The sequence below is a fragment of the Amblyraja radiata genome, chromosome 1, assembly GCF_010909765.2.
Source record: "Amblyraja radiata isolate CabotCenter1 chromosome 1, sAmbRad1.1.pri, whole genome shotgun sequence".
Lineage (NCBI taxonomy): Eukaryota > Metazoa > Chordata > Chondrichthyes > Rajiformes > Rajidae > Amblyraja > Amblyraja radiata.
In genome coordinates, this window is record NC_045956.1 from 36,579,341 (window position 1) to 36,602,160 (window position 22,820).

The following is a 22,820-nucleotide window of genomic DNA, read 5'->3' on the forward strand; positions in this document are numbered from 1 at the left end:
TTATTCTCCTTGTATTCTCATCTACTTCCTCCAGATTCTACCATGCAGCTACATACAAGGGACAAAATTAGTGGCCAATTAACCTACCCATTTACATGTTTCTGGATGTGGGAGGAACCCCAGACCACTGCAGTGAGTACAGATGGCACTGCAGATCGTGATTAAACCCTGGACGCAGTGCACCACTATGCTGGCCCCATGGTGTGGTCTTAAATATAGGTTTCACAATTGCAGGGTCTGTAGTGACACCAAAACTGGCAGCTCAAAAGTTCAGTGAGGAACAAAGTGCCAGGTTACAGGAAGATTTGCCTGGGCAGATCCAGATAATTTGACACAATCCAGCCCGTCCTACCACACCCTTTTCTACCAAATAACTCCACTCGCATTTCATGCTGCCTCAAGAAAGCAGCCAGCATAATCAAGGACGCTTTTATAAGCTAAACATTTCCTCTTCTCCCCTCTCCCTTAAGGCAGAAAATATAAAAGCTTAAAAACACATTCCATCAGATACAGGAATAGTTTATTCCCTGCCATTATCAAACTACCAAAGGTCCCCTCATAATCATGGGTGTAGTCCTGATCTCCCAACCTACCTCATTGCAGCTTTTGCACTTAGAAAAAAATCTGCACTGTCTCTGTGACTAATGTTATAACAGAATTACACTATATTCGTCACTCTAGTATTTTTCTGCTTCACTATTTGCTGATTTTGTATGATTATGGTCTGATTTCCTAGTATTACTGTTTGTTAATTTATCGTATTATATATCTATTGTGTGTTATTCTGTTAATGGGCCTGTAAAGCTGCAGCAAGTAAGAATTTCATTATTCTATTGTCGGTACATATGGCAATTAAACATTCTCGACTTTTGATACATGTTGTACTTGTGCAATGGCTTGATTGTACTTGTGACTTGTAAGATTTGACTGGATAACACAGTTTTTGACTATCTTGGTATTTGTGGCAACAATAAATCAATACAAATAATGTACAAATGGAACTCAAAACTGGAGAAATGAGTGTCAATGCATTTAGGGAGGAGGCAAAGGAATACATGATAAATGCAGAATAACAAATGTTGATGAACATATGTCCAGATACCTGAAGGCAGAATAAGTAGATAAATATTAGAATAAATTGGAACTTCGCTTTTATCCATAGGCCTAGAGATAAATGTTGGAGTGCATAAAACCAATTTGCAGCCATGTCAACAGGAAGGCAAAGTTGTGCAGCAGCTGAAAATGCTGTCTCAGCTTCAGTGATCTAGGTTCAATCCTGATTTCCAATTCTCACTGTGCAGATTTTGCATGTTCTCTTTGAGATTGTGATTTCCCCCTTGTGCTTCACCCACATTCCAAAAGCATGCTAGCTGTAAGCTAAACGGCTGCTGTAAATTATCCCCAGTGTAGGTATGAGTAATCCATGCTTGATTTGAACAGAAGGTGGAATGATATCATCTGTCCTGACTTCTGTGTGTGTGTGTGTATATATATATACACACACACACACACACACACACATATTTTTAACGCAGAGATTGACTGATTCTTGATTAGTAGGGGTGTCAAGGGTTATGGGGAGAAGACGGGTGAATGGGGTTGAGAGTGAAAGATAGATCAGCCATGATAGAATGGTGGAGTAGACCCGATGGACTGAATTCTGCTCACATGACTTATGAACATTTAGTAGTGTTGGAGCCTCACAACTCCAACCTCTGTTGAATCTTAATCTCGTGTTCTAAATTTGTAAATTCTTCTTGTGACCATGTGAGTACCCCCAGGCACTGCTGTTTCTTCCTACATTCCAAAGGTGGCTGGTTGATAGGATAAATGGTTACTATAAATTACCATTGGTGTAGATGGGTGGTAGGGTATGTAAGAGGGTTAAAGGGAAACTGGCTGGGAAAGGAATTAAAGGCATCATTTTTGAGAACTGACCTAAACATAGCGAGCTGAAAGATAGCTGCCTCTGTCATAGGAAATACGAGAACTGCAAATAAAGGGAAGGATCTGCAGATGCTGGACATAAGGAAAGGCTGTTTTTCTTCTGGAATTGGTGATGAGGTGCTATCAGTTTGGAAATTCGGACAAGAGAGAAATGACATGAAATTTGTGTGAGTTCATATAGGATTTGTATAGAAAAATTAATTGAAACTCGTATAATGCATGGCTTTGCAAAGGAGAAAAATGAAATTAATTTTGATTTGTTCCACCAAAAGTCAACTTATTTTTGAACGTTCAAATGGTGAACTCCTATGCTGTATGATTCAATGAGCAACATGCTGCTTCAGTTGATCTAATCCTCTCCAATTTTTATTTCCCAATGTATCCAAATATTCACGTAGATGGTATATCTATTGTTGCATTTTTCAATAAATATTTTGTTGGTCCAATTTTCTTGACTTGTGTCCGATAAAAATTCTCAAACTGGTTAGGTCAAAGTTCACAATTGATACATGTACAGGCCCACTACCGATTTTCCGGCACCTTTGTTTCCAGAGTCTTGCGGTATTGATTATTCATTTTGCCAAACCCACACTGCCTTGGGTGGGGGGTGGGAGGTTGGGTGGGGGGGCCGAGTTACCAGCCAACAAAGTTGGCCTCTGAAGTCGGCTATGGGAACAGATCCATTTGCTCCAGCTAGGCCGGAGTTCCAGAGCCCTGGTTGCAGGCGGCAAACTCAACCCGCCGATTGGCCACGGAAATCCCGATGAGATTGGCGGCCTAGGTGCCACACTTTTGGAGGGACTTCGGGGAGGGGAGGGGGGGGAAGGTTTCAAGTGCGCTCTTGTAATTTTGTCTGGATCAAAGGAGGTACCAGACCAATAGTTGCCAGGGGAAAAATAATGAGATGATCTTTGATGGATTGCCTAGAAGTACAAAGATCCTTTTAAACAATTTTGTGTGCTTGTCCCTCAAAGGTTTTATTTGAACTTATTTTTTCTCCCATTTCAGATGATGGAAACCTAGAACCACCTACTACTAGATTGTGGGTCCAGTATTTTTTGGCCCAACATTATGACAGAATTGGGCAGCCGTCTTTGGCCTTGGAGTATATCAATGCTGCAATTGAAAGTACCCCGACTCTCATAGAATTGTTCCTTGTTAAGGCCAAAATTTACAAGGTAAAAATACAATGCATTCTATTCTTCACTGATACTCTTAGCTTTGGAATTGTTTTTACTATTAACACTTATTCTGCTTTGTTTATACAAATGCTTTTACAAAATGCTGGAAACAAAAGAAACAGTAAATACAATCACAGAAATTGTGAATAACTACAGATCCAATAAAAAAAATATTGATCAGTAGTTTGCTTTAAAAGGTCACAAATGAACATTATATGTAAGATCTGAGTTTGTGATTGTTTAATAATATTAGTTTTGTTTGCCTAATGTAATATTTTCCTTGCAGCATGCAGGAAACATAAAGGAAGCTGCCAAATGGATGGATGAAGCTCAAGCTTTAGATACAGCAGACCGGTTTATAAATTCCAAATGTGCTAAATACATGCTAAAAGCCAACCTGGTGAAGGAAGCTGAGGAAATGTGCTCCAAGTTTACAAGAGTTGGTATTTTCATTGCATGATAATGCAGTACAAATTTAAAAAATATAAATGTAATTGCGAAATGTGAATTTGATGCTCTGTCGCCTGATTTGCATAATAACTATCGTTAACATGGTTACTTATTTGGAAGTACTTGCTGCTTGGAGAAATTAAGTCACTAATAACTGAATTATGTTATGCCACTTGAAGTCTGCTGTGGGCATACAAAACTGTTTTAATAGTTTTATTTTGTTATTTAACAATACTTGTCTGTGAAGATCATTACTTTGGATAATATAACCGTCCCATTTTGTGCCAAAATGAACCCGCAGCTGCCACATTTCTTTAATGTATTTGCATGTAATCCTGTTTTCTAGGAAGGGACAGCTGCAGTGGATAATCTGAATGAGATGCAGTGTATGTGGTTCCAGACAGAATGTGCTCTAGCCTATCAGTCTATGAACAAATATGGAGAATCTTTGAAGAAGTGTCATGAGATAGAGAGAGTAAGTGCAAGAAAATTGAAATGATATTTTGTGATGTAATGAAATACATTTCCGTTTTTGAAATGGGGTAAAGTAATTTAGGGGACAAAAATAAAGACCTAGATTATTTAAAAAAAAGATGTAATGTATAAGATTATTAAGGGATTGGACACGCTGGAGGCAGGAAACATGTTGGGGAAGTCCAGAACCAGGGGCCACAGTTTAAGAATAAGGGGTAGGCCATTTAGAACGGAGATGAGGAAAATCTTTTTCACCCAGAGAGATTTGAATCTATGGAATTCTCTGCCTCAGAAGGCAGTGGAGGCCAATTCTCTGGATGCTTTCAAGAGAGAGTTAGATAGCTCAAGGGATATGGGGAGAAGGCAGGAATGGGGTACTGATTGTGGATGATCAGCCATGATCACAGTGAATGGCAATGCTGGCTTGAAGAGCTGAATGGCCTACTCCTGCACCTATTGTCTATTGTATCGCTTTGCAATTTTTGAAATGTGATGTTCGGTTGGAATCTTGCATCATGCTCTTGACATTTTTACCCAACAAGCCTCGTTGTGTTTCATATAGTCATTATTTTATGGAGGCTGAGCTATTCTTCCTAACCATTTGTCAGTTAATCACTGCAAAACATTTGCTCTCCACTTGGTTAAGAGGCTAGTCTGAAAAAGCTACTTTTCTTAACTACTAAACCAGGTTCGCTTCTTAATAAACAGACACCACACAAACTGTTTGGTAGACCAGTTCAAAACTTTACTTAACATCGGCCGATGGAAGGGAGGAAGAACTCCAGTCAAGTGACCAATACAGACACTTGACTGTCCTCCGTCCACCTCCTCTGAACAACAGAATTACATTGCCTTAAATAGGGTTTTTTTGTCCCCTTAGCACATTCCACAGACATTAGTCATGGTCAGAGGTACAGGAAAAGGTTTCCACAGAATGCATCACATTAAAGGCATTTTGTTTACATAGTACAAGATAACATTGGCCATTTGGTTTACGACATTTTATCTTTCTACTTCCCTGGTTCCTCTCTCGTCCTTCATAAACATTGGCCATTTGGATAATGCCATTTTATCTTCACAGAGATCACCCTAGCTCTTTCGCTGCTTCCTCGCTGTCATTTGGTCCCTCATAAACATAGACCATTTGGTTTATGGCATCTTACTTCAAAGATGTGACTAGCTGTTTCTCTCTTCCTTTATCGCCTCCTCCCCCATAAACATTGGTAATTTGGTTTACGGCATCTTACTTCAAAGATGTGACTAGCTGTTTCTTTCTCTGTCACTTCCTCACTTGGGAGACAATGTTATAGGATTTATTATCTCACACATCCGCAACCTGAGGCAAGCCTAATTTGAGACTAAATATAAGCTGTAAGCTAGCCCAGAAGCCAATTTAATATCTTCTTATATTTTTAACTAAAATTCGGCTTCATCAGTCAAGAGACCCTGTTGTTTACTGAATATCTGTAGAGTTTCATTTTACAAATCTGGCTACTGGTGCATATTGAACTAAAAGTTCCATAAAATGCCCTGCAAACTAATTCTATTTGAGTGAAAAATTCTAGCTGCCGCCATGTTTGAGCACATTCCCTTAACCACAAACTTAGTTTCTGGTTTCAAACAGCAATAACCATATAACATATAATCATATAACAATTGTTATATGATTATATAACAGCACGGAAACAGGCCATCTCGGCCCTTCTAGTCCGTGCCGAACACTTATTCTCACCTAGTCCCATCTACCTGCACTCAGACCATAACCCTCCATTCCTTTCCCGTCCATATACCTATCCAATTTATTTTTAAATGATAAAATCGAACCTGCCTCCAGCACTTCCACTGGAAGCGCATTCCACACAGTTACCACCCTCTGAGTAAACAAGTTCCCCCTCATGTTACCCCTAAACTTCTGTCCCTTAATTCTCAAATCATGTCCTCTTGTTTGAATCTTCCCTACTCTCAATGGAAAAAGCTTATCCACGTCAACTTTGTCTATCCCTCTCATCATTTTAAAGACCTCTATCAAGTCCCCCCCTTAACCTTCTGCGCTCCAAAGAATAAAGACCTAACTTGTTCAACCTTTCCCTGTAACTTAGTTGCTGAAACCAAGGCAACATTCCAGTAAATCTCCTCTGTACTCTCTCTATTATGTTACATCTTTCCTATAATTTGGCGACCAAAATTGTACACCATACTCCAGAATTGGCCTCACCAATGCCTTGTACAATTTTAACATTACATCCCAACTTCTATACTCAATGCTCTGAATTATAAAGGCCACCACCCTATCTACATGAGATTCTACCTTCAGGGAACTATGCACAGTTATTCCTAGATCCCTCTGTTCAACTGCATTCCTCAATTCGCTACCATTTACCATGTACATCCTATTTTGATTTGTCCTGCCAAGATGTAGCACCTCACACTTATCAGCATGAAACTCCATCTGCCATCTTTCAGCCCACTCTTCCAAATGGCCTAAATCTCTCTGTAGACTTTGAAAATCTACTTCATTATCCACAACACCACCTATCTGCATACTTACTAATCCAATTTACCACACCATCATCCAGATCATTGATGTATATGACAAACAACAGTGGACCCAACACAGATCCCTGAGGCACCCCACTAGTCACCGGCCTCCAACCTGACAAACAGCCAGCCACCATTACTCTCTGGCATCTCCTATTCAGCCACTGTTGAATCCATCTTGCTACCCCTCCATTAATACCCAACAATTGAACCTTCTTAACCAATCTTCCATGTGGAATCTTGTCAAAGGCCTTACTGAAGTCCATATAGACAACATCCACCGCTTTACCCTCATCAATTTCCCTAGTAACCTCTTCAAAAAATTCAAGAAGATTAGTCAAACATGACCTTCCAGGCACAAATCCGTTGACTGTTCCTAATCAGACCCTGTTTATCCAGATGCTTATATATATTATCTCTAAGTATCCTTTCCATTAATTTGCCCACCACTGACGTCAAACTAACAGGTCTATAATTGCTAGGTTTACTCTTAGAACCCTTTTTAAACAATGGAACAACATGCGCAGTACGCCAATCCTCCGGCACTATTCCCGTTTCTAATGACATTTGAAATATTTCTGTCATAGCCCCTGATATTTCTACACTAACTTCCCTCAATGTCCTAGGGAATATCCTGTCAGGACCTGGAGACTTATCCACTTTTATATTTTTCAAAAGTGTCAGTACTTTCACTTCTTTGAATCTCATAGTTTCCATAGCTACTCTACTTGTTTCCCTTACTTCACATAATTCAATATCCTTTTCCTTGGTGAATACTGAAGAAAATAAATTGTTCAATATCTCCCCCATCTCTTTTGGCTCTGCAGATAGCTGTCCACTCTGACTCTCTAATGGACCAATTTTATCCCTCGTTATCCTTTTGCTATTAATATAGCTGTTGAAACCTTTTGGATTTACTTTTACCTTACTTGCCAAAGCAACCTCATATCTTCTTTTAGTTTTTCTAATTTCATTCTTAAGATTCTTTTTACATTCTTTATACTCCTCAAGCACCTCATTTATTCCATGCTGCCTATAATTATTGTAGATCTCTCTTTTTCCGAACCGTGTCCAATTTCCCTTGAAAACCATGGCTCTTTCCAATTATTACTATTTCCTTTCAACCGAACAGGGACATAAAGATTCTGTACTCTTAAAATTTCACCTTTAAATGTCCTTAATTTCTCTTCTACATCCTTCCCATAAAACAAAATAACCCAATTCACTTTGCATCTCCTCAAAGTCAGCCTTTCTCCAATCAAAAATCTCAACCCTTGGACCAGTTCTGACCTTTTCCATAATTATATTGAAACTAATGGTATTTAGATCACTGGACCCGAAGTGCTCCCCAACACATACCTCCGCCACTTGACCTGTCTCATTTCCTAACAGGAGGTCCAGCACTGCCCCTTCTCCAGTAGGTACCTCTATGTATTGCTGCAAAAAACTCCTGGAGCTATTTTAATGAAGGATATACAAGAAGATTTTCTCAACTATAAAATTGTATTATGTATATCAAATATTTAAATAAAGCATTTACCCTAACTGGAAGTAGACTCAAAGTTTCATTAAAATGCTGATTACCCAAAGCCACAATACAAACAATGTACAGCTGAGTCTGTTGAGGATTTATCTTGGATAAAAGTACTTTAAATGTGCAAGGCTGTGCTTTAATCACATCTTGCGTTGCATGAAAAAATGACATTTTCATCCAAGATAAATTGACAGTTGTTTAATTGATTCTGTTAAGCTGCATATACTCCCGTTTATGCTATTTGATTTAAAATTCCATGTTGATTTTGTTTTTCTCATTCAGCATTTTGCGGAAATTACTGATGACCAATTTGATTTCCACACCTATTGTATGAGGAAAATGACATTGCGATCTTACGTCGATTTGCTTAAACTTGAAGATGTGCTTCGGTGCCATCCTTTTTATTTTAAAGCTGCAAAAGTAGCTATTGAAATCTACTTGAAACTTCACGATCATCCGCTAACTGATGAAAACAAAGAATTGGAGGCAGATACAGGTATTTGTCACATTTTTCTTTTGTTTTACAGTTGTTTTTATCACTAACTGGATTAAAACAAGTTATTCTGAACAACAAATACATATTACACCGATTTATCTTCTCTGTTCAGTTCCAAAACATGTTCCCTGTATTTTCCCCATGCAGCAAATCTTTCAGATAAAGAGCTAAAGAAGCTACGAAACAAACAGCGTCGAGCACAGAAGAAGGCGCAACTGGAAGAGGAGAAGAGGAATGCAGAAAAAGAGAAACAGCTGAAAAATCAAAGGAAGAAGAAGGAAGAGGATGAGGAGGAGATTGGCACACAAAAGGAGGAGCTTGTACCCGAAAAATTAGCAAAAGTAAACAATCTGTATAAGCCTTTTCTGTGCGTTTAAGGGGACTCCTGATTCTTGACCCAAATCATTTTCTACCCACTTTTGTCTGAGTGCAAGGAATTGCACCCGGGAGTTAGAGTAGCATCAGCTGTCTTAATTGAATTGGGATAATATCCACACTGAGCTCTGTTATCTGCTCTGTCAGATTGCTATTATGTGTCAATATGTAGGTGTTAATCCTAATTTGGGAAAATTCAGCAAGTTTTTCACTTTTTCCTTGCGTACCTAGTGAAAGCGCATATTATGGAAGACATCTCTCTGTTGTAGTTGGTAGGCTGAGGTTCCCAAACATTCAACATAACAATTAATTTTGTCAGATTGAAACCAAACCATGGGTTTTGGAGTATACAAAGCACACTTCTGAAATGCTAATGTGTTGCCCTGAATTTATAAACATTATAAAAAAATTTCTGTGACATAGGTGGACAGTCCGCTTGAAGAAGCCATTAAATTTTTGACACCACTGAAAACCTTGGTAAAAAACCGAATTGAAACCCATCTTTTTGCTTTTGAGATCTATTATAGAAAAGGTGAGTCATGAACATTTGTATCTATAAATCACCAACCATGAACTTAAGATTTGGCAATCCTTTTCTAGTTGACCACATGTAATAACGTACTTGTTCTGTTGTGCTGAACCAGCAGTAGAAGAATACAGATTTCTCTTCATCTTTGCGGGTCTTTGAGTTGGTAGTCGTTGTGATGCTAGAATTGGCTGTAGTTTTTATTAATTTTGCTCTAATTCACACACAATTTTATTACGTTAATCATGTATACACATAAATACTGCTTACTGACATCCTTCTCTATCGCTCTAACATTCATTGTAAAAGCTGACGTTTCAAGAATTGTAGGAAGGGGAGGCATTGGAAGGCTATTTAAAATTCTAAAATGGAGGCAAACCAACATTCATGACCGTTAGTTGGCTAGAGAGAAAACTGAAGCTTTCTGGAGATGCTCAGTGATTGTGCACCACAGTCTTCATTATTGTTCAGGAAAACTAACATAATTTATGTAATCCAAGTTCAACTGTGAATTATTTGGGTCAGAGTTGGGAAAGCTAAAAGAAAAAATCTCTTTTCCCTGCATAACACTTAGATTGCCTAATCACTTTTAAATTCCTATAAATTCAAATATATAATTATGTTCTTCCATAGGGTTTCCAAAAGCCATAATAATGAAATCTTAAAAGTTTGTTGCGAAAAATATTGTGTCAAGTTTATTTAATCCATGCGGAGGAATGTGTAAAGATATCTTTAAGAATGGTTATGAGTTTTGCAACAGATTTAGACACGTTGCTGTAATATTGAGGAAATACTGCATTGTTGGTATTGCCTTTGGGGTAATACAACTTTGGTACTACAACTTTGCCTATCACTTAATTATGATTATAATGGAATATCAAACACTATAAATATAATGTTTTTGTCTAATGATGGATTTTCTTTTGCAGAAAAATTCCTTCTGATGTTGCAGTCAGTCAAAAGAGCTTTCTCCATTGATCCAGATAATCCATGGCTTCATGAGTGTTTGTTCCGGTTCTTCAAAAGTGGTATGGTAACTTATTATTTGATGTGATTACATTTGCGAGAGCAGGATTCTAGGTTGAATAGAGCTATGGTAAAAATTCAGCTGAATAATAAAATTTATAGTGAGAATTATATTTAGTGTTGCCAAAACAAACAAACAAGCCATATTGTTCCAACGTGCATCTTGCTGTCAGGCAGATGCAACCCAACGAAATTTTCATAACAATGCATGTCCCACAATTGGTTGATTTAGAGTGTCTTCCTGAACAGGTTCCAATCTCACTTAGATTTATCATCTTAAACAAATTACTTACTGGCTACACCCGCATCACTTGACTCGCTTGTCGCCAACAACCAACCTCTAATCCTGAACCTGTATTATTTGTGCTCCACACTGGTGGAGGACATGAAGCATACATCTCCCCTCTAGAAGCGCCAATTTATGTGCCAGTTTCATGAATCTTGGATGGCTGAATTTTCACACAAAAGATACAAACTGTTATTGGCCTATTAACATGCTGTAAGAGGCATTGAATTTGAGGAAAGTGCTGTTCTATGCATACTTGATTAGTATTCATTTAATTAAATAGTGGTTCCCTTTTGTGATCCGTCTTAAATGGATCGCAAAATGTCTGGCGCTGTGGTAGAGTGGCGCTGTGGTAGAGTGGCGCAGTGGTAGAGTGGCGTAGTGGTAGAGTTGCTGCCTTACAGCACTGGAGACCCGGGTTTGATCCTGACTACGGATGCTGTCTGTACGGAGTTTGTACGTTCTCCCTCTTACTGCATGGGTTTTCTATGGGTGCTCTGGTTTCCTCCCACAATCCAAAGACGTACAGGTTTGAAGGTTAATTGGCTTCGGAAAAATTGTACATTGTCCTGAGTGTTAGTGTACGGGGTGATCACTGGTCGGCATGGACTGGGGGGTGGGATCTTGTTTAAGACGGAGGCACGTGTGAGGCTAGAAGTTCATATGGGGGGTGATGTGGGAAATGATAGTGAACAGAATAGGCAGGTGAAAGGCGAAGAGCGAGGAAGGAGGGTTGGTTTAAACTGCACGTATTTTAATGCAAGGGTTAAGGCAGATGTGCTTACGGCGTGGATAGGTACGAGTGACTGGGACGTTGTTGCCATGACTGACACCTGGTTAAGGGACGGGCAGGACTGGCAGCTCAATATTCCGGGGTACACGAGCTTCAGGAGAGACAGGGGTGAGGGAAAAAGAGGAGGGGGGGGGGCTTGCATTGTTGGTTAAGGATGATGTCACGGTTGTGTTCAGAGGTGACATTACGGACGGTTCGTCTCGTGAGGCTATATGGGTGGAGCCGAGGAACAAGAAAATTATGATCACCTTGATGAGGGTGTACTACAGATCCCTGAATGGTCAATGGTAATTGGAAGAACAAATCTGTCAGGATATTGCAGACAGCTGCAGGACAAATAAGGTTGTAGTGAATTTTAACTTTCCCAATGTAGACTAGGAAAATCATAGCGTGAAGGGTTTAGATTAGGTGCAATTCCTCAAAAGTGTTCAGGAGAGTTTTCTTAAGCAGTATGTGGAGGTCCCCATACGTGAGAGGGCAACGCTGGATCTAGTATTGGGAAATTGGGAAGGGCGAGTTAATGAAGTGTGTGTGGAGGAGCCTTTTGGGACCAGTGACCACAGTTCGATTAGGTTTAGGATAGTTATGGATAGGGACGGAGAGGATCCACGTGTTAAAATGCTCAACTGGGGTACGGCCAACTATGAGGGTATGAGAGAAGGTATCACTCGTTGACTGGAGCAGGTTATTTGAGGGGAAAGGAACATCTGCCGTGGGATGTTTTTAAAAGTGTACTGAAGAAAGTTCAGGATGTGTACGTCCCCGTTAGAGTGAAGGGCAAAGCAGGCAAACGTAAGGAAGCTTGGGTGATGAGGGAAATTGAGACGTTGGTCAAAAACAAGAAGGATGCATGGTATAGCTATAGGCAGCTGGGATCAAGTGCATCCCTGGAGGAGTTTCGAGAACTAAGGAATAAACTAAAAAAGGAAATCAGAAGGGCAAAAGGGCCAGGAGATAGCTCTGGCGGGTAGCATTAAGGACAATCCCAAAAGATTTTATAAATACATACAGTGGCTTGCAAAAGTTTTCATACCCCTTGAACTTTTCCACATTTTGTCACGTTACAACCACAAACGTAAATGTATTTTATTGGGATTTTATGTGATAGACTAACACAAAGTGGCGCATAATTGTGAAGTGGAAGGAAAATGATACATGGTTTTCAAATTTTTTTACAAATAAAAAACTGAAAAGTGTGGCGTGCAAAAGTATTCAGCCCCCTTTACTCTGATACCCCTAAATAAAATCCAGTGCAACCAATTGCCTTCAGAAGTCACCTAATTAGTAAATAGAGTCCACTTGTGTGTAATCTAATCTCAGTATAAACACAGCTGTTCTGTGAAGGCCTCAGAGGTTTGTTAGAGAACATTAGTGAACAAACAGCATCATGAAGCCCAAGGAACACACCAGACAGGTCAGGGATGAAGTTGTGGAGAAGTTTAAAGCAGGGCTAGGTTATAAAAAAATATCCCAAGCTTTGAACATCTCACGGAGCACTGTTCAATCCATCATCCGAAAATGGAAAGAGTATGGCACAACCGCAAACCTACCAAGACATGGCCGTCCACCTAAACTGACAGGCCGGGCAAGGAGATCATTGATCAGAGAAGCAGCCAAGAGGCTCATGGTAGCTCTGGAGGAGCTGCAGAGATCCACAGCTCAGGTGGGAGAATCTGTCCACATGACAACTATTAGTCGTGCACTCCACAAATCGGGCCTTTATGGAAGAGTGGCAAGAAGAAAGCCATTGTTGAAAAAAAGCCATAAGAAGTCCCGTTTGCAGTTTGCCACAAGCCATGTGGGGGACACAGCAAACATGTGGAGGAAGGTGCTCTGGTCAGATGAGACCAAAATTGAAGTTTTTGGCCTAAATGCAAAATGCTATGTGTGGCGGAAAACTAACAATGCACATCACCCTGAACACACCATCCCCACTGTGAAACATGGTGGTGGCAGCATCATGCTGTGGGGATGCTTTTCTTCAGCAGGGACAGGGAAGCTGGTCAGAGTTGATGGGAAGATGAATGGAGCCAAATGCAGGGCAATCTTGGAAGATCCTGTTAGAGTCTGCAAGACTGTGTTGAGTGTTTGTTATTTATTCTATGTTATGACTGCAGGCTAAACCATTTCGTTGCACTGAAAAGTGCAATGACAATAAATTGAATCAAATCAAAAGACTTGAGACTGGGTCGGAGGTTCACCTTCCAGCAGGACAACGACCCTAAACATACAGCCAGAGCTACAATGGAATGGTTTAGATCAAAGCATATTCGTGTTAGAATGGCCCAGTCAAAGCAGACCTAAATCCAATTGAGAATCTCTGGCAAGACTTGAAAATTGCTGTTCACAGATGCTCTCCATCCAATCTGACTGAGCTTGAGCTATTTTGCAAAGAAGAATGGGCAAAAATTTCAGTCTCTAGATGTGCAAAGCTGGTAGAGACATACCCCAAAAGACTTGCAGCTGTAATTACAGCGAAAGGTGGTTCTACAAAGTATTGACTCAGGGGGGCTAAATACTTTTGCACGCCACACTTTTCAGTTTTTTATTTGTAAAAAAATTTGAAAACCATGTATCATTTTCTTTCCACTTCACAATTATGCATCACTTTGTGTTGGTCTGTCACATAAAATCCCAATAAAATACATTTACGTTTGTGGTTGTAACGTGACAAAATGTGGAAAAGTTCAAGGGGTATGAAAACTTTTGCAAGCCATTGTAAGGGGGGAAAAAGGTAACTGGAGAGAGAGTGGGGGCTCTCAGCAATCAAAGCGGTCACCTGTGTGTGGAGCCACAGGAGATGGGCAAGGTACTAAATGAGTATTTCTCCTCCATATTTACCGAGGAGAAAGACAGTAGGACGGAGGAAATTGGAACAGTCACTGGAAGTGCCTTGAGAGCACTCAGGGTTACTGTCGAAGAAATACGGAAGCTACTGTCGTTTTTGAAGGTAGACAAAACTCCATGGCCTGATCAGATATATCCGAGGACATTGCGGGAAACTAGTGGAAATTGCGGGAGCCCTGGTTGAAATTTAAAAGTCGTCCTTAAATACAGGAGGGGTGCCGGAGGACTGGAGGGTGACAAATGTACGTCTTTTCAAGGAGGGCTGCAGGGAAAATGCTGGGAACTATAGGCCGCTGAGCTTAACATCTGTAGTAATTTATTGGTAAGTTATTGGAGAGTATTATGAGGGATAGGTTATACAGGCATTTGGATGGGCAAGGGCTGATTAGGGATAGTCAGCATGGTTGTGTACGTGGGAGGTCGTGTCTCACAAATCTGATTGTTTTTTTTTGAAGACGTGACCAAAAAAGTTGATGAGCTGTAGATGTTGTGTACATGGACTTCAGTAAGGCATTCGACAAGGCTCCGCATGGTAGGCTGCTCTGGAAGGTTAGATCGCATGGGGTCCAAGGGGAGATAGCTTCATGGATAGCAAATTGGCTCCATGGAAGGAAGCAGAGGTTGATGGTGGAAGGTTGCTTCTCGGACTGGAGGCCTGTGACCAGTGGTGTGCCTCGGGGTTCAGTGCTGGGCCCGTTACTGTTTGTCATCTACATCAATGATTTAGATGAGAACATACAGGGCAAGATTAGCAAGTTTGCTAATGATACAAAAGTTAGTGGTTTTGCAGTTAGTGAAGATGGTTGTGAAAGATTGCAGCAGGATCTGGATCGATTTGCCAGGTGGGCGGAGGAATGGTTGATGGAATTTAATACAGAAAAGTATGAGGTGTTGCATTTTGGGATGTCGAACAAGGGCAGGACCTACACAGTAAACTGTAGGCCTCTGGGTAGTGTTGTAGAGCAGAGGGATCTAGGAGTACAGGTGCATGGTCGAGTCGAGTCGCAGGTAGATAAGATGGTCAAAAAGGCTTTTGGCACTTTGGCCTTCATCAGTCAGAGTGTTGAGTATAGAAGTTAGGAGGTCATGTTGCAGTTGTATGAAACGTCGGTGAGACCGCATTTAGAATATTGTGTTCGGTTCTGGGCACCATGTTATAGGAAAGATATTGTCAATCTTGAAAGGGTTCAGAAAAGATTTACAAGGATGTTGCCAGGACTAGAGCGTGTTAGCTAAAGGAAGAGGTTGAGTACGCTGGGTCTCTATTCCTTAGAGTGCAGGAGGATGAGGGGAGATCTTATGGAGGTGTACAAATCATGAGAGGAATAGATCGGGTAGAGCACAGGACATAGGTTCAAGGTGAAGGGGAAAAGATTTAATAAGAATCCAAGGGGTAACTTTTTCACACAAAGGGCGGTGGGTGGATGGAACAAGGTGCCAGAGGAAATAGTTGAGGCTGGGACTATCCCATCATTTAAGAAACAGTTAGACAGGTACATGGATAGGATAGGTTTGGAGTGATATGGACCAAGCGCAGGCAAGTGGGACTCGTGTAGCTGGGACATGTTGGCCGGTGTGGGCGAGTTGGGCCGAAGGGCCTGTTTCCACACTGTATCACTCCATGACTCGGTGGGCTAAAGGGCCCTTTTCCACGATGTATCGCTAAAGTCTAAACAAACAAGAAAACCATCCATTTCATTTTGTGTTCGCATTTAATAACTCAAATAATTTTCTATTTGATGCTTACCAAGTAATATGAACAACCGGTGGAACTTGGGGATAATGTGTTCTATTTGGGGCCTTATTGGCTGTATTTTTCTGATATAGTTAATGTGCAATTACTATAATCCTAATATGGCTAATTGGCTAACTAGTTTCATAAAAAGCAACACACACGTGCAAATCCTTTGTGCCACCAAAGGAATTAATTATATCAATTAATCAGGAATTTAAAAAGGCAATAATGGTTACAATTAAACGTACTAATTATTCATTAGGCGAGGAAATATGTTGGTGGCATGAGACTGCAGATACTGGAATCTAGAGTCAAAAAAGGGAACTGCTGGAGGAACTCAGCATGACAGGCACTTGATTCCATCACCAGTCACATCTTTCTCTCCCCATCCCTTTCTGCATGCCAAGGATCATTCTCTTCACTCCCTACTTTGATCATCCCTCCCCTTCCCAGGCTTACAACCATAAGATGTGTAGCAGATGTCCCTATGTCACCTCCATAGAAACATAGAAAATAGGTGCAGGAGGAGGCCATTCGGCCCTTCGAGCCAGCACCGCCATTCATTGTGATCATGGCTGATCGTCCCCTATCAATAACCCGTGCCTGCCTTCTCCCCATATCCCTTGACTCCACTAGCCCCTAGAGCTCTATCTAACTCTCTCTTAAATCCATCCAGTGATTTGGCCTCCACTGCCCTCTGTGGCAGGGAATTCCATAAATTCACAACTCTCTGGGTGAAAACGTTTTTTCTCACCTCAGTCTTAAATGACCTCCCCTTTATTCTAAGACTGTGGGCCCTGGTTCTGGACTCGCCCAACATTGGGAACATTTTTCCTGCATCTAGCTTTTCCAGTCCTTTTATAATTTTATATGTTTCTATAACCATATAATAACCATATAACCATATAACAATTACAGCACGGAAACAGGCCATCTCGGCCCTACAAGTCCGTGCCAAACAATTATTTTCCCCTAGTCCCATCTACCCGCACTCAGAACATAACCCTCCATTCCCTTCCCATCCATATCCCTATCCAATTTATTTTTAAATGATAAAATCGAACCTGCCTCCACCACTTCCACGGGAAGCTCATTCCACACAGCTACCACTCTCTGAGTAAAGAAGTTCCCCCTCATGTTACCCCTAAACTTCTGTCCCTTAATTCTGAAGTCATGTCCTCTTGTTTGAATCTTCCCTACTCTCAATGGGAAAAGCTTGTCCACGTCAACTCTGTCTATCCCTATAAGATTCCCCCTCATCCTTCTAAACTCCAGTGAACCTAATTAGCAACTCGAAGTGAAGCAGGGATTCACCCACTCTACCTCTTCCAACCAGGACTATTGCATTCATTGCTTTCTGTGGCCTCTTCTAGATCAGTAAGACCAAATGTAAACTAGGCAATCAAATTCAAGTTCACATTTATTGTTGCATGCACCAATTGTTCCAGTGAAATTTGAGTTACCATACAGCCATACAAATAAACAGAACACAATACACGATAGAATTTAACATAAACATCCACCACAGCGGGTATCAACGTTTCCCACTGTGATGGAAGGCAATAAAGTTCAGTCATCTTCCTCTTGTTCACCCGTGGTCGGGGCCTTTGAACCCTCCGCAGTCGCCGCTACGGACGGCCCTCACACGGCCCTCTTTACACTGGCTACATCCCTTTGAGTTAAGATGAAGGAGCTTGACCCAGAAACATCTACTCTCCATTTCCTTCCACAGATACTGGCTGACCACCTGAGTTCCTTCAGCAGCTCTTTTTGAAGAAAATATGTTGCCGCCCCCTTTGCCTTTATGTGACACCAGGACTATGGTTGACTCTTGACTGCCATCTGAAATGGCTTAGCAAATGAATGATAATAATAGTAGGTGGTCCACCCACTATCAGCATTGGATTTGTCGTGACACAGCTAATCCAAAGTCCTCTTCAGTATCTAGGGACATGTATCTAACATGGAAAAACAGAAATTTAACCTGTTGTACTCGAAGGTCAGAACTTGCAGCCGTCATTCTAGTCTGCTTCAAAAGCATGTTCCCAAACTGGTAACACTGTTGGGAGTCCCTGAGAGCCCTCGGTGTTAATCCAAATCCCATGAAATCTAATGGCCTCCATCTGAAAGAAAGGAGACCTCTTGATTTAGCAATGTCACAAAATGTTTAGATTAAAAAAATCAAGTCTGCAATTTATCCCATCAGATAAAGCATAAAAAGAAGTTTAATTTGACACCTAATTCACTTTCATATCTTCAGTGTTAAAAAGGTTATGGCCATTTTCATACCCTGAAATTAGCATCTTGTTCCCTATTGTTTTTCCGTTGACTTAACTCAAAAGCTGTGATCGAGGACAGTCAAAAGCCCATAACTTTCTTAAAAATTAAGAGAACTGAATGAAATTTTCAGTTATTATAGATTGAAGCATTCTGTAACAAATATGAAACAATCTTACTTGGATGACCTGAAATTAAAGCATATAATTAGTTAGTTACCTAATTGTAGCTAATTACAAAATTCAATTACTAGATCTAATCATCTATCCATTTCTTAAGAAAAGGTTAACATTTTTAAATAGCCTAAGTGTCCAAATAACATTCACACAAGAATTCACAATATAACATGATTTTTAAATCCCATTGTCATGAATTTATAGGCCAAATGGAAGGAATTTAGTGTTTAATTCCCGTAAATTAATGGCCATTTTAATCATCTTGCGAGTGGGTTTTTGTGGAACGCGATCGATTGGAACGTTGCGGTTTGCGGTGAATTTCAACCCCATATCGGCAGGAAAAACACTGCCGGTTCGTATGGGGCCCAAATCACATTTTCGCAATGTGAAATTTTGATTAAAGTAATCCTAAGAAGCAAGTTTATGTGTAAAATAAACAACTTACCTTATGTTTTGTCCCGTACGTGAGATTCATTCCCTTGACAGCGTTAGAAGTCGCTTTTTATTTTACTCCAGCACTGAAATTGTCCCGTGGTTTTTTTTTTTTTTAATTCCGAGAACGACAGTCGGAACGAATTTTCAGCATCAGGTAGAAGCCCGAGAAAATATATCTCGGACAGGCAGGAGAAAACGGCATTTTAATCCCGACCCCCCCCCCCCCAAAGGTGCCAAAGTTGCGCACACGGCCAGTGATAGAACTGCAGCGCCGCTGAAGGTAAGTTTTGTAACATACCTACTTGATTGGCACCAACCCCGCATTAAGTTGAAGCATCTATATTCTATTATACTGAGGAATATGCAACAAGGTAAGGGAAAACATGATAAGAAGTAGCATACTGAGAAGTGTGGAGGAGCAGAGACACTTTGGAGTGCACATTTCTCTGTAACTTTGTCAGCGCCGTAGGTGACTGCTATTTGCATACCTTGGATATGCAAGCAAAGAATTTCACTGTGCCTTGTCACATGTGACAATAAAGTATTCAATTCAATTCCTTTTGTTGAACTGCATTTAAAAAAAATACCGAGTGGGTAAGGCATAAGAGACCATCAGTGATCAAACTGGCTGTGTTCTGAAGGGCACAGCTGCTGTACTGGGTCTGCAGCAAGTTGTGAGAGAGCCCACATGAGAGAGGACTTTTTCTTATCAGTCTGTCTGTTGCAGATGCACCCATTTGTGATCACCAAAGTTCCACCTACACCATGAGCTGTCCTCCACTGTGTTTTGTGGTGCCAAATAAAATAATTTCAGAACCAATCTGGTAGTTCAAGGCTGGGTATTTTTGAAGCACTGTTGGTTGTCAACGGAGGCTGACATATTCCATTGGTTTTTAAAAGTCGTGATTTGCATGGCCCCTGTTTTCGATTACTATCAAACCAAGGAAGCAACCCTACTTACAGAAGAGCTTGCTGGTCGTAGCACCTAAAAGTAAGCTCCCAGTCTAGGTAATCTGTAACATGGGACTTGCATGCTTTTAAAGCATTATGCAAGTGATAAAGCTAAGTAATTCCACAACCAACAGGCCAAATCAAAGTTCCATTGTTTTGCTTATGACTAGATTTTACATTAGGCTTTGAGGAATATAACGTGCAAGTAGGCTCTTTTGTCAACTATGGCCCCGCCGATTCGCAATCATCCCTTACACTAGCACTGTCCGACATACGAGAGACAATTTATAGAAGCCAATTATCCTGCAAACCTGTATGTCCCCCTTCCCCCTTCAACAAAATTGTGGCTGAATTATGTCATATTCCCACATACCCTCAATGACCTTTCAGTCTTGCTTAGCAAGAATCTATCCAATTCGGCATTAAAATTAGTCTGATGCCACTGCCATTTGAGGATGGGTTCCAAAGATTTCAAGCCCTTTGAGAAAACAAGTTTTGGCTCATCTGTATTACAATTTTAAATAGTTCTAAGCTGCAGAGAAATGTGGGTTGACGGTCATGCTCTGGGAGCCAACCGTTGTGAGCCAAATAGCTTCCTACTTAATAAGTAAAAAATAATTCATCCGCAAGAGGAAACATTCAATCTCCTTCAATCCTGCCAAAATACCGCATTGGCAGGCACTAGCATAAAGAATGCTTATGGTTGTGCAAGATGTATTGTTTCATCTCCAGGTCGTCATTGCAGGAGTTCAGGGTGTTTTCCACGGCTCAGTCATCCTCCACTTTCATTAATGATATTTGAGCGCATTATTCAGATGGAAATATTAATCGATAGAGTGATGTTTAATTCCTCATTACGTGGAACAAGATTTGAACACTCTTCAGACGTGAACTTTTGGCATTTTGCATTCATACCTTGGTGCCAGGCAATGGACAACTTCTATTGAGTCATACCAGCACCCCATGCTCAGTGGCACAACAGTACGCTGTCTGAAGAAGGGTCTCGAGCCGAAACGTCACACATTCCTTCTCTCCCAAGATGCTGCCTGGCCGGCTGAGTTACTCCTGCATTTGTGTCTAACTTCAGTGTAAACCAGCATCTGCAGTTCCTTCCTACGCTACACTGGCAAACTCCCCAGCATTTAACTACTAGAAACTTAACTAGACTAATCTAATACAGCAAATATTGTGGCTATGAGTGGCCAAGACTTTTTCTGACAAAGCCTTTCCATGATCTAAAAGGCACAAGTACTGTCCATTTGCCTAATGAGTGCAACTCCAACAACACACAATCTTAATTTCATCCAGGTATAACAGTTTGCTGAGTTCCCACCAGTCCTAAATATTCCTTTTTCCACCACATGCATGGTGTGACTCCGCATACTGCTTATAATATTTCCTTCAACAATAAGACTTCAAACCCACAATCTGCCACCGATAAGAAGCATGTGGGAGTGCCACCACCTGCATTGTTTACATATTTCTCAAGGTCCTGAATTGGACAAAATCCTGTTCCTTCATTGTCTAAATATAGACACATTCAGTCAGTATTGTATTCTCATCATATGAAGAGCAGCATAATTGGGGATATACAGTCATGGTCCCATCCCATAATGCCCATATCCCATAAGCTTTGCAGATAACAAAATTGCACATGAGTGAATATAATTTTATTTCCTAATGTTGGATGTTGTATGGCATGTTAATAAACAAAATATTTAAATATACTAAGACCTTGTCGCACTCAGCACCTTAATTCATGGTTGGTTGTTGTCTTGGGTTTAAAAACTAAGCTTTGAAATTGTTTTTCTTTTAGATATTGCTGAAAGAATTGTATACAGAGCTAAATTACAATTTCTCTATCTTTTTTTTTATCTTTGCAGTATCTGAAAGTAAAAATGTGCCTGATGCTGTTCAAACAGTGCTGACACAGCAAATGAGCAGGCTGTTTGGAGAAACAAATCCAAAGAGTTTTAATGAGGCTTTTCTAAACAAGCACTTGAACTCAATCCCACACAGGTTAGCTGGTAAGTGGAATTAGCATTTTGAATGTATATAGTGAGGAATTAACAGGATAAATTACAATTACTAACAATTTCACCTGGAACGGAAAGATCCAATGCAAATAAATCGGATTTTCTTGCATAGTCTTAGTTGGCAATGACATGTAAAGTGAAAACAGATTCACACCAACAGCTACAATAAATGCAAAAACCTCTACAGCGCACATAATCCTCATGCTTTAAATCCACAATATCATTAAGATATTTTCTTCTGCTGGTGAGTAAATTTAATCTACATATTTAAATAGGTGGTTCTTGCGTGAATCTCAGTTTGATCTGATTTTTGGTCACACTGAGCCCCTGTCATCACTCCCCTCTTTCCTTGGCTCACCAGTTGCTTTCCCACCAGCTCATTAATACAGCAGGGAATTTTAACAATCCCAGCCAATCCCAAACTGGGATCAGCTAACTAGACATGTATCATCGATCAAATTTGGTGCACTGGGCTCTTTCTGCCATAGAATTTAAATTGAAGCATTTTATTGCCACTCATGAAGTCTGCATTCATTTTGGTCTAACATTACTTGTTCCTACCTATTGTATTAAAAAAAACAACAAACAAATCTCTTGCACACCTATGAACTAATTTCTTGTCTATTTGCAGCTTCTTCTAAATGGGCAATGTAATCAAAATTAGTCATTCGCTGCAAAAAAAAAAGAGACATGTAGTGGTTTTATTGCTAAAGTGGTTCATCTGAACGCTTCTTTGA

The 22,820-nt window shown here is 40.4% G+C and overlaps 1 protein-coding gene across 1 annotated transcript in view; it reads left to right on the plus strand.

Moving 5' to 3' along the window:
- The window catches only part of naa15 (N-alpha-acetyltransferase 15, NatA auxiliary subunit), a 103,987-nt gene that overhangs the window by 70,276 nt on the left and 10,891 nt on the right, over positions 1–22,820 (plus strand). Inside the window, exons 11-18 of the mRNA XM_033020563.1 lie at positions 2,956–3,125; positions 3,415–3,567; positions 3,925–4,053; positions 8,407–8,620; positions 8,768–8,961; positions 9,419–9,527; positions 10,451–10,549; positions 21,931–22,074. Of these exons, the coding sequence (XP_032876454.1) occupies positions 2,956–3,125; positions 3,415–3,567; positions 3,925–4,053; positions 8,407–8,620; positions 8,768–8,961; positions 9,419–9,527; positions 10,451–10,549; positions 21,931–22,074 (1,212 nt within the window). The remainder of the gene's footprint in view (positions 1–2,955; positions 3,126–3,414; positions 3,568–3,924; positions 4,054–8,406; positions 8,621–8,767; positions 8,962–9,418; positions 9,528–10,450; positions 10,550–21,930; positions 22,075–22,820) is intronic.